The 13,846-nt window shown below is 27.8% G+C and overlaps 1 protein-coding gene across 1 annotated transcript; it reads right to left on the reverse strand.

Moving 5' to 3' along the window:
* Positions 1-11,102: 11,102 nt before the first annotated feature.
* LOC111681303 (U-Kazal-Dg21.2-like) lies at positions 11,103-13,614 on the reverse strand. The gene is made up of 4 exons (XM_023443050.2): positions 13,346-13,614; positions 13,125-13,277; positions 11,296-11,996; positions 11,103-11,228 (listed from the first exon to the last, which is right to left on the reverse strand). Exons 1-3 carry the CDS (start codon positions 13,566-13,568, stop codon positions 11,947-11,949), a joined length of 426 nt encoding a protein of 141 aa, XP_023298818.1. The 5' UTR covers positions 13,569-13,614; the 3' UTR covers positions 11,103-11,228; positions 11,296-11,946.
* Positions 13,615-13,846: the final 232 nt, after the last annotated feature.

Here is a 13,846-nt window from a genome sequence, read left to right on the forward strand (position 1 = left end):
GGCACACACTCTTTTCTTTTCGACCAAGGACGTAGCCTATTGAAAATGGTTAAAATCGGTCCATTATTTTGCCTATCCCCAATATAACCGTACCCTCCAAATAGGGCCTTTGGGCTTATAATTAAGTTAAAAGATCTATTAAGTATTTCAAAAAAAACTTAGTTTTATAGAATTTTAAATGATACTACCGATTTTTTTAATGATCAGGCCTCATCCCCCTCAGAAAGTGACTTGAAGGTCAAAATTCTCTTATGAACACTAATAACACTTTTAAATTCTACATAAATAACTTTGAAGTAGCCGAGAATTCCCCTACTCCCCTTTTAACCCCCTTGTAAAAAATCTCTTTTTTGCCAACAATAAGTAAAAATATTCCGCAATAAAGTTAAAATACAATCAAATGCTGTTTATTTTAATAATCCTAACTTTAAACATACTGACTGGTGTAGGGTTTCATATGGTCGGCTATGCCCGACTATACATTCATACTTGTTTTTATCGTGCGTCCAATAATTGTATCTTATACAAAAATAAATTTTCTTTCCTTGTTGCTCGATACGGTAAAATGTGCATCAGGCAATATAGTGATTATATGTAAGCTATTATAAGGATACTTAAAAGTAATGCAAAACATAAGTAGTAGTCATTAAAAAGTAAGTGTTTATGTAAATACATGTCATTATCAAGGTTTTGTTGGTAATGTACTATTTGAAAAGTAGAAAATTATAAAAAAGTTTGTTTTTATACATTATCATCTCTATTTATTTTGAAAATTATATTCATATATACATCAAATATCTTACTCTTTAAACTATCAAATGCACTCAACCAAATAACTCGCTATAAACGCTCAACTCAAAGAATTAGAAAAAAAAACTCGTTTCAACATTAATGACGTCACTTTGAAAAGCAAAGTTAAGTTTGTTTTTTTTTTTCCAACATCCAACTAAACACTACACTTGCTGTTAAATCAAATGTCTAGACCCAAGCTTAGACACTTTAAATAAAAACCAAGCCAAGAAAAATAAATAAAACGTAAACAGAAAACGAAAATTGTTTTAAACCCAGACACAAGAACCAGTAAAGAGCGGTTGTCGGTTGCCTCTTAAAGTGTTTTTGAATATGAGTTTCAACGATAATGGAAAAAAATCAAAAGCTGCAAGTTGAATGCAAGCTGCACTCTAACAGCTACGCATGTTGCCAACCAAAACAGCAGGTCAACAACAATTCAAGTTGTTGTCTATAAATTGACAAACTGAAAATAATAAAAACAACAGAAGAGATAGAGAAGAAAGAGAAAAAAACAGTCATTTGTATTTTAACCTCTAGTACTTGGGTAAATAAGCATTAGAAGTTATAAATATAAAAAAAACACACATTAAACGTTTGCATTGAAGTTTCTTATTTATAGTTATAGCTGTTTGATTTTTTTTGGAGTTTTTCATTCACACACGCATTTTTTTAAAGAGTTTTTGTTGTATTTAAATTTGTTGAATATAAGGACTGCTTACAGTTAAATGGGAATTTTCAAAATTTTCTTTATTCAAAGAAATTTATTTCGATAGATGGTGACTTCTATCTTCAACTATGTTTCAAATATTCTCACATAACCACACTTTTGTTTCCTAAAATATACAGTGGCATTAGCTGCTTTATACTACAAAGTTAAACCATCACGATGCTATATAAAAAGGTCAGCACATGCACACTGTTACTCCTATCCAACTCATATACACATTTTTATTTTGATTGGATCAACTGTATGCTAAGAAATGAAATATTAGCGTTATAACTATCAGGAGAAAGATTTTTCGCAGATGGTAATTTGTCGCCTTTACTCTGGGTTACCACGATCTCTTAAGGTTACAAGCCAAAAAAGACTTGGAACTCTGTGCTATGCTGATAACATTGCAATAATTCTTAGGGAAAATAATCCAAATTAGTTACGCAGAAGAGCTGAGGAGACTCTGAATACGGTATTGAGCTGGGCTCAACCGAGACACAATAATGTTAAGCCGGCGAAGACGGGGAATGTCGTAATACTTCCTAGGGTAAATAATCCAAATTATTCGTGTAGAAGATCTGAGAGGAATTTGAATACGATCTTGAGTTGGGCTCAACCGAGAGGGATTAATATTAACCACATAATATTAACACAATAATATTCCGAAATATACTGAACCCTGTTTCCTAAGCAAGAAGATACCGGTGACAGACAGAGTGTACTACTTAGGTGTAGGTCTTAGACTTGAAATTAAAATGGAAACATGCCATGAAGGATATGATCAACAATGCACATCGGTGCTGGGCGATATGTACTTTTTTGGACAAAGAGTATATGATCAAAGTATTACAGGAAGTTTTGCGTACTAGGTATAAATGGTACTACGTCAACTTAGGCTCTGGAAATTTCGTTAGATATTCCACCTATTGAAACATATTTAAGGCATGAGAAGGCTCTTAGAGCCTAGTTGGTTAAAAGCGGTTATAGGACACGTCATCAATGCATATAGGAAAAACTCATCGGATGTACCTGATCGCATACCAGACACACAATATGTCGGAATATTGAAAACGCTGACCCATAGGATTCTATATTGAAAACCCAAAAACTGAAATATAGTACCGTAACTACAACGCAAACATTCAGACAAAAGTCCAAGTAGTATTGGAAAAGACAGTTAGGGCAATATCTGGTGATAAAGTCAAATCTAAGAGATTATTGGATTGTATAAAAGTTTTAACTGAATACTCTCTCAGAGGTAAGGTAGAGTAAGGGTAGTAGTAGCCAATGGAATGCGAATGTAATAGCTTTAAAGAAAAGAAGGAAACCATAAAAACTATTTGGAATATTGTAACGGGATGTAGAACCACGATTCTATGGGTAGAACAAGGCAAAAAATTTCTTCAAAATGAGCAAGTATGAGGTTAGTATGATTGTTCGTATTCTGAGAAGATACACACAGGGAATACATATACAAAATTGGACATGCGGATTCCGACGAATGTTAAGCATGTGGAGAAGTGAAATTGTGGAGAACTTTCTTTGCCACTGTCAGGCATTCGTCGAAGTTACAACCAAGGCCGATAGAAGCCTAGGTGTATTTCATCGGACTTGATGTACTGTGTATCTTCCTATCATCCTATCATCCTAACTTAATCTGCACTGGATTTCTCTACAAAAAACTAATTTAAATATAATTTTTTTAATATAACTTTAGAAATTCTAATTTCACAGCACAAGTTTGACTCAACATAATTCTTTAAATAAAAAATTGAAAATTTAAACGTGGTAAATTTACTCCACATAACATATATGTAGTTGGTTTTAAATTCTATTTAATTCAGAGTATTGTATAGTTATAGTTTTACTAAATTTAGAGTCGTAAACATGTTGAGATATAAATATGCACTATGTACCACTATATATATAATTGTGGTTTTAATACATAATCTCTTACCATTGACAATTATTACATTTAGCATGCAAATAGTAAAGAAAAAAAAACAACAACAACTAACAAAAATAAATGTTGTGCAAGATTTTTTTAATTTTACTACAACTACATGTTGATCATATTACAAGAGGCTTAAAAAACAAACAACTTTAAAATAGTTTAGTTTTTTTTCATTTATTTCAACAACAACTACAACAAAATGTAGAGCAACTTAAAAAAACTTTAATTAAAAATCATAGAAATCACAATAAAAACTATTACATACAATTAACACAAGTATATGAACATTATTTAATTAAATTTATGACTAAATCATTGTTAGAAGTAAAATAGTGTAATTAATGTGTGTGTGTGTGAGCATGTTTTTGCATATGAACATTAAACGCAACAAAAAGAAAAGAAATATTTAATTAATTGTGAAACAACAATAATTTTTGGTTGTCGAATACGCATACGCATAATTTCAAGCAAAACAAAAGATTTAGGAAACAAACTCGTTGTAAAATCAGCCAAGCCACAACACATTAAAACTAGATTAAATAGTGGCAAACATTTAAGAATTTCGTAAATGCGTAATGCGGTAATACTTACTATAGAGTAATTTTAGCGGTTAAATAATATTTATATTAGTTTGTTAAGTGTGTTTCCCAGGGTATATGATTTCTAAGAGTTGCAAAAAAGGGTATTATGATGAAAATATTTGTAGAGTTTTTCCATATTCTTGAGAAAGATCTTTTCAGATTTTATTTTAATATATTGATGTTTTAGGAATATTGCGAAAGACAATTAAGGCGATATCTGGTGATAAAGTTAAATCTAAGAGCGTATTGCATTGTATGTTTTAAAGTTTTAACTAAATACCCTCTCAGAGGTAATGTAGAGTAATGATAGTAGTAGCCAATGGAAGGTGAATGTAATAGCTTTAAAAAAGAAGGAAACCATAAGAACTTTTTGGAATAATGTAACAGGACAAATCCTGATGAGAACAAGGCAAGAAATCTCTTCAAAAGAAGCAAGTCTGAGTAGATACACACAGGACTCTACGGTTTCTAAGAGTTGCAAAAAGATTTAAAGATTTTTTGTTTTACATTTTTGAGAAAAATGTTTTCAGATTTTATTTTAATAATTTTATATTATAGTGAACAAATTGAATTAAAATAATGAACTTGATTGCTGGAATTGTGATTAATAAGGAAATTTGATTACTGTTGAATAAAAAAGCAAGGATTGAAAATAGTCATATAGAAGGGCTGGTAAAGACCTTAATATGAGCCAATCCAACCAGACGAAAGTCAGTGACCGACAGCACATATTTGTTATTCCTTATTCGGATTTAAAATTTAAATACAACATAGAGCTTAGATTCTATTAGATACATATTGGGCGTTAAATGTTAGAATCATAGGCTCGAAATGGGGACATGTACTTCTAAAATCTGTTGAAGTGCTTTTGACAAAAAGCCATAATATCCAAGCAAAAATAAAGTAGTAGAAGTACTTTTAAAAGAATAACATTCCTGAGAATGACTTCGGATAGAGTGAATTTGGAATCAAATAAAAAGATCATCCCTCCTATGACAAGCCTGCTTTAAAATAATAATTTAGGTATTTTTCAGTACTTCCATGGAATAAATTTTACTTCATTTTCGCTTTTTCGAAAGTCCTATTTTTGCTGGGAATAACAGGGTATTGTACAGACATGTTGCTTGGCTGCAAGTAAACAAAACTTACGTATATTGCGACTAACTCATACGAAAAACAAGCTTCACTTTAAAATACTTGGGAACTGCATAAAACTATTACTAAGCAGTACACAGAGGAACGAAGACTTTTAAAAAAGTTTTTATAAGATTTCAATAACATCCGATCTTCAATAATTCGGTTAGACATGCTTTCGAGAAGATCGCTATTTAAAATCAGCAAATTCGGTCTATAAATAACGGAGATATGAGCAAAAATATGAGACAACCTCTGAAAATTTCATCAAAAAAGTCACATTTTTTTCATGCTTCGTTAAAAAAGCAACAACAACACTGTGAATTGGATAAAGTTGTACATGTGCGTGTGAAGATGTATTTGGTTTTATTCAACTGTATATTTTTTTGTATGTTTGGATGCTGTTCTGTTCTCACGAAAGTGAAGGGTATAACAAGAACAAGGATAGAGCAGTAATATGTTGGTAATACAGCTTATATATGCTTGAGGGTGGTTATACAGTTTGACGGTGGTATTACAGTACAATGGTTTATATTTCTTTCTGCTACAGTTTATATTTGTTTGTGTGTATGTTGTGTGTATGTATAAAAACTGTTTTTTAAAACATACTTGGTGAAGGGTATATAAGATTCGGCACAGCCGAATATAGAAATATTACTTGTTTTAATTAAAAAAATCCTGCTTTAACTATATATCAAAGAGCATGTTCAATTATTTGCAAAATAATTGAAAATAAACTAAAGTTCATTTTTCTACAAAAAAAAAAAACTTTTTAATGTCTTAATAAAGGCATCTCAACTAATTTTTTTTAATCATGATGGTAAATGTTAATATAATTTCTGTGACAGCTAACATGCAAAAAAATCTAATGACATAATATAAAATAACAGCAATTGAATATCCATATCAAATGCAAGACGCTTGTTTAAGTAACAAACCTTAAAAATTACTGCAAAAACAAAACGAAGCCAAACTTTTGCATGTCAAATTTACTTTTCAAATACATAAAATACAACAGCTCCAAGTTGTTCCTCGAAATGTTAAACATTTATCAAAACCACAAAAATACTACAAATTGAACTGAAGAAATTAAAACAAAATCACGCCATATCCGTGTTTACATAATGGTTATTAATAATTATTAATATTTAAACAAATAACTCAATATACTTACCAATTAAATAGAAAAAAACTATAATAATTATGTTATTTTATTTGCAGTTGCATATAAATCTAATAATCTTAATAGATTTAAGTCATTTACATTTGTTTTACGATATCAAGTTTTGATCTTAAGTCTTTTGTTTTTAGTACATTTTAGCAGCATTTACTTGCAAATCAGGAAATTACTTCAATTTACAACACATTACTAAAGCATATTTTATAGTTTTACTGCTAATTTTTATTTGAGAAAAAAAAATAAAATTACCTTGCATTAGAGCACAAACAGATTTCTATTTGTATTTAATTGTCAGATTTATTTTGTTTATTTGCCCCCGACTAAAGACCAACTAAATTTTCAACATAAAATATTAAACAAACTCATAAGTGTTCATTAGAATTTTCGTTGAGTTTTGTTTAAATAAAATTTATTTGAAATTTATTTATTCATAAAATGTTAAATTTATCTAAATAAAATGTGTTGAAAATTGAAAAATGTTTTCGTTTAATGTTAAAGTAGCAGAAAATTTTAATTGATTGATTGACTGTTAATCTTAATAAAGAAAATATTATTTTATAGTTAATAATTCAAATGATTTTATTTTATATTTTAAAGGTTTTAATAATATTTCCAAATAATATCGACTTAATCCAATTAACTTTTTTATTATTATTATTTGAATTGTTGAACAATTAATCAGTTTAAATTAAATTGATTTTGTTATTTGGTAAAATTCCGTTATAATTAAACTTTTATCAATTGTCTGCGCCAAAAAAAAATAAAAATCAACGTTAAGTATTTTAGGTGTCAAAAAAACAATTATACACATAATAATATAAAATCACATGAAACAAAAAAAAATAACTTTAAACATTTTTGTTAAAATGTTAGAAAAAAGTGAACGCATTTGGTTAATCCAGTTGAGCTGTATTTTGTTATTTCTTATGTGTAATGTTAAAAATTTTATGACACCCTACACTTTTGTAATGTGTTTGTGTTGAAGAAAGAAAGAAACATTTTATCTATCTATCTATCTATCTATCTATCTATCTATCTATCTATCTATCTATCTATCTATCTATCTATCTATCTATCTATTTATCTATCTATCTATCTATCTATCTATCTATCTATCTATCTATCTATCTATCTATCTATCTATCTATCTATCTATCTATCTATCTATCTATCTATCTATCTATCTATCTATCTACCTATCTTTCTATCTATGTATCTATCCCTGTATCTTAATCTCTGTAGGGGTATCAATACTAGAATTATTAATTGAAAATAAAGTTCGTTTTGTTTTTAATCGCTGCCAACTTTTGTTGTGGTGTTTTTGAAAATCTGCACAATAGAACCGAAGGTTATTTCACAATTTCATCTTAATTAAATGTTAGTACTATTATTTTTTAAATATTCTTTAAAAAAATCAAAAAATTAAACAACCAGCAGCTAAAATCAACAGCAGCAAATAGCAGCAGCATCAAATACTAGCTACAGTATTACACCATTTACGTATGAAATCCTAACTAAAATTAAACACAGTGAAATCACAATACTTTTTTAATTGTTTTATATTTTTTCTTTTATATTCTTTCTTTAAAATAAAATAACAAACTATTTTAATTAAATTTGTTCACCTATTTTTAAAATAAGATTTTTATTTCTTTTGGAAATTGTGAAGTATTTGTGTCAATTAGACATTATGTATTTATTTTGTTTCGCTTTGCTTTATATTTTTTTTGTTAATTTTTTTTCGTATTTATTTAGTATTTCTTCTTTATGGCCTATCGGCAAGGTAGTCTTGGTTCTTTAATTGTACTATAATATTGTATTAGTTTGCTTCGATAACTATTTTTATACACTTTCGGTTTTTTATTTAAGTTTACTTTGTAAAGTACCAAAACCATAAAAGCTAAATAAAATACCAATTGTGGTTTTGGTGGTGTTGTGTTTTTTCCTTTTGTCATTGGTTTCTATTGTTGTTCAAAATATAGTTTTTTGATTTTTTTAAAAGAAGTTGTACGAGTTCCAAAAACTATGGCAAATTCTTTTCATGTTAATACGATTATAAATCAAATAATAAATTCAGGTATTTTAATGATATTTTCTTGTTAATATTGTTTGAAATTTAATAGATTATATGTACTTTACTGTATATTTAAAAGAATAATGTAATATTTAAATATATAAAACTTATAGAATATTGAGTTTTATTTGCTAGAAAAAAATACAAGAGTCTTACCAAAAAGAGGTAAGCAGTACTTACATTCGGTCCATTAAAGGTCGATTATTATCAGCCTTGTAGTGTTCTCTTTTATATAAAAAAATATGAAAAATTCTTAGAAAGTCCTCGGTGTAAATGGATAATCTTAGAAGGTATTCTTGTTTTTTTTTCTTGGATGACCTCTACTCATGCAGTATTGTGCTGGAACTAGGAAAATATGTTGTGGGAGGGAGGCTAGAGGGAGTAGTGTTTATGACATTTGATTTAAACCTTTTGATATCGAACGTGGCGGGGAATACTTTTGCAGGAATTTTGTATAGTATCGATAGAACAGTAAAATACAACCCACATTGCGACGGTGCTCCAGTGAATCAATAGAGTTGGATACCCTACTATCAACTATAAGTACCTTTCCCCTCTCTTATACGCGGTCGAGTAGCTCCAAAATAGACTTCGAAGCTCCGGCCCATACATGGGAGTTGTATTCTATTTTCGGTCGGATATAAGTGGTGTAAATAGTGAGAAGATTAGATGGAGTGAAGTATGCCATACACTGTTTAAAAAAACCGAGACACTTGCATGCTTCTTTCAACAGTTTAAAAATGTCCATTTCAGAAATTTTTATCAAGTCGTGATTAAGCTATTCATTTATATTGCGCCTCATTGCACCCAAACTCTATTTATGGCCTATATTTGAATGTATAGAAATGGCAGATACTGCTGTCATCAGCAAAAGAGTAGATAAACTTGAAAGTCTGGAGAAAAGATAATTTCCAGATATTTGAATTTACAATGGCAGTTAAAGATTTTCTGGCTTTCTGTTAGTTCAACAACTTTTTAACAAAGTGGATTGTCATTAGCAAAATGACAATCCCCCCTTATTTTTGACGGTAGATATAAAATTTACTATATATTTATATGAAAAAAATCTACAGGTTAGTAATTAAAAAATTCCTGTCTACAGCTTACATTAATTAAATTATTTTTTTCCCCGAAAATGTAAACTCACGTGACATTTATACAACAATTACTATATTATGTAGTTGCTTAGTTTAACTAAGTATTATATAAAATTACACATATATACAATGTACATACATTTGTATTCATATTAATAACATGAAAATGTTTAATTATAATAACCCAACAAACATAAGATCTATAGTTTAAAAAAAAATATTTTTTTTATTTGATACAAATAATAATTTTCCAATTTTGATTAGAAACGTTGGTAAGTACTTTTCTGTAAGTAATATCTTTTTGGCCTGGACATATTGATTCCTAACTTTGTCTGAACTTTAATCGCAGTGGACGTATCCTAATAGACAATTTAAAAAAACTACTTACTCCTTTGCAGGAGATCAAAGTAAGCACTTACCTAACTCACTATTTGTAAGTGAGGGTGCTATGTAATTACGTACCTAGTAACTGTCTTTATATAAGCGAAAATTATAATTTTTGTACAAATTTAATGAACAATTATTAGCTTTAAAATCATCTCGTATTCAAAACAATATTAATCGCTTATTTTAGTTTTATTACGCACATTTTCCATACAAAAACCCTCAAATAAACCATCAAAAACTGTATTAAGCATTCATGAATATGGGGATTAATCCACAGAGATTGTTGGATACAACGTAAATTAGTTTTAAACAATTTTCGTTTAATATATTGTATTTTTTTTTTTTTGCTTAAATCAATGCACTGAGCCATGAAATTTTACATTTATGTACGAGTAGTTTTAAAACACGTTGTTCGTGTGACAGTGACTTGGTTTTGTTGTTGTAGCCTTTAATGTTTGAATTATAAAAATATTAGAATTAAATAATTAATTTATTTATTTACAGCTTGGTTTTTTTTTCATAACAAAATATATGGGGGATTTTTGTATCGCGTGCCAATTGTAATTGTTATTTAAATAAGTGTCACATTTATAAAGATTAGAAATTAAGGAAACGTGATTGAAAAATTAAACCATTTCTTTTCTTATAATTAATACAATATAACCACAAATAATTGTTCTTAAAAATAAACTTAACAGGTTGCAAATAGGAAAATACTGCTTTCTTAGTTGGATTGAAATTAAAATCTCTTTCCTAATACGTGTTTCCAAGGCAGAAGGTTACAGATATTTGCCATTCCTTTTAAATTTAATAATATATTTTTTAACTCCTCATAGATATCGCATTTGGGAGTGCCCATCTTTCTGTCTGATAGCGCATTTAGGAGTGCCCATCTTTCAGTATGTTTATTTATGTGTCTGTCTGTCTGTCTCTATCTATCTATCTATCTATCTATCTATCTATCTATCTATCTATCTATCTATCTATCTATCTATCTATCTATCTATCTATCTATCTATCTATCTATCTATCTATCTATTTATCTATCTATCTATCTATCTATCTATCTATCTATCTATCTGTCTATCTATCTATCTATATATATATATATATCTATCTATATATCTATATATCTCTCTATCTATCCGTCTTTTTCATGTTTCCCCTTTCATTTTTGTAATCAATCCAATATTTAATAATGACACTTAAAATTATTATTTTTTATTCATTACATTATCCATTCCATTTAAATTATTAATAATTCTCTGCACTCTGCGGAATTAAAGCGACAAATTCCCTCATGGAACAATCTCCAACCTTAAATATGAATACAATTAAAAATCAATAAAATTCAATGATCAATATATATTACAAAACTATTTACCTTCTCGTGGTCTTTGGCAACTTCTTACACCTAATCCACAGGAATTACTAAAGGTACACTGTATTCTTAAACTTGTTGCAATTCCACAGACAGGACGATATAAAGTCATACACATGTCGGGACAACGTTGAGAGAAAGACATGGAAATTGTCATAAATATTATTACAAATATTGATTTCAGCAACATTTTGAATATTAATGAATATTTTTTATAAAACTTCCTATATTTATAGTAGAGCTGGCATTATTATAAAATTTGTATTCTTAAACATTGCTTATTTAAAGGTCATTGTACTTATATTGATAACCCACATTTTATTACCTGTTTTAAAGTATTTTTAATTAATAATATTATTTTTTCTTTTCAGGTATTTACTTAATTGCTTTTTGTTCAATTATTTTGTAAGTAAAATTCGTGTGTTTTTTATGAACAATATCTTATATATTTCTTTTTACCTGATGATATTGTTTACATACGCTTTACATTTATAACAGTAATTTTTTAGTAATAATTTTTACAATCATTCATTTCAAATTATAATTGTTTTTTTTTTTTAATAATTTGTTCGTTATATTGATTTTTATTTTTATCACAAAATTTTCTTGAAAATGCAATAATACTTAATATAGGAATTGATTGGTTTAAAAAGTTTAGGCAGCTACTGCTTGATCACACTCACCGACATGTAAGAAAATGTATGCTAAAATATATATTTTTAAAATTAATAATATATATTACAAAAGTTAAAAAGTCATAGAAATTTAAGAAATGTAAAAACGTTTTCTGTAAGAAAAATCTAAAATCTTTTCGAAAGTTTCCTATAAGCATTTTAGCAAAAAAAATCATTTCAAAAAATCAAAATTTTCAAAAAATATTTTATTGTAAATCTATAAAATAATTTTAAGCAATTGTCGAAAAATTTTATGAAAAATTTTTTTAAGAAGATTTTTTTTAAGAAGATTTAGTCTCAAAGTTGTATACTCCACTAACCTGTTTTCCATAGAAAACTTTATCGATTTTTATACAAAAATAAATATGCTTTTTATATAAGAACAGATTTTTAAAGAAAATATATCTATAATAAAATTTATCAAATAGCTTTCTATAGAAAACATTATACGATAATGCTATCGATAACTTTTGTTATCTTTAGAAAATTTTATCATCATGTATCTATAGAAATTTTTGTCAATTTTCTTCTTCAAACAATTTTCTATAAAAACTGGTCTTTTGTCAAAAATTCTAGTCGAAAATTAAACTTATTAAACTCGTCGAAAAACGACGAATAGTTTTTCTTATAAAAATAGAACAAATATTTTTCTACAGAAAACTTGTCGAAATATACTTGTGGAAAAGTTTTTTTTTAAAAGTTTGTGTCTTTAAGAAAACATTTTAATGTTTTTAATAAAAACTCGTCGAAAAGATCAAAAATAGAAAACTCGTCGAAAAAATCTATGTTTTATGCAACAATTATCCAAAGTGTAACATGTAAATATTTTGGTCCTATACCCACCTTATAGTATAACAATCGCCTCAGAATCACTTTCTATTATAATGAAAAATGCGACCTGTAGCGTGCGCACAAGTTTTTATAAAACACACAGACGGACGGACAGATGGACGTAGCTAAATAGACTCAGATTCGGAGCCGATTTGTATACTTTAAGGTGGGTGTAGGACCAATATTTTTGGGTGTAACACACATCAGTACCAACCCCACTTAATGGTGTAGGGTATGAAAAACGTTGAAAACATCCAATATTTAATGAAAACATTTTGAATATATTCTTTAAAGTCATTTCATTGTAATAACTAAAAATTAACTTACATTCTTTCTTCTGACAACTGTGTCTATAAAAATCACATTCATTGGAGAATGTCTTATAGGCATTATCGTATTCCCCACAAACTGGAGCATATTCTTCGGTACACATCTCTTGACAATATTTCTTGCATTCTTCTTCCGTAACGACCTTGTATTCTGAAAAAAATAAAACACAATAAAATTTTTATATTTCTTAAACAAAATCCACAAATTATAATCCATACCTTCTTTATTTTTAGCTTTTCTCATACACATTTCATTAGCAAATATACAAGGGTTTCTATATAAATAACACTGTTTATTATCCGATGCCCAGACAATATCTTCTTTAGTTGAACACTTTCGTTGTATAGAACAGTTTATTTCCTCATCGTAGTTCTTACTTAAGGAGGGATTGATGAGGTAGATGATTAAAAACAGAGTTATAGTTAATTTTAAATAAAACATTTTAATTTATTTATTAATTTCAATATTTCAGTCTGTCTGTTAATGATTCGCTTTAACTACTAAAACCTATTTCATTTTGCTAAAGTCATTTTATAGATGATATAAAAATAACTTATACATTTTTTTCTTTTTATTTGTTTTATATAATTTCTCATAAAATAGGGGGAATTTTTTTTTATAAATATTGTTTTGTTAGAATTTTTAAATAATTTTAATAAATATATATATAAAACAAGTTTAATATGTACGTGTTTTTTGTTGCTTTTTTTAAACAAACA

The sequence above is a fragment of the Lucilia cuprina genome, chromosome 4 (genome assembly GCF_022045245.1).
Source record: "Lucilia cuprina isolate Lc7/37 chromosome 4, ASM2204524v1, whole genome shotgun sequence".
Taxonomy (NCBI): Eukaryota; Metazoa; Arthropoda; class Insecta; order Diptera; family Calliphoridae; genus Lucilia; species Lucilia cuprina.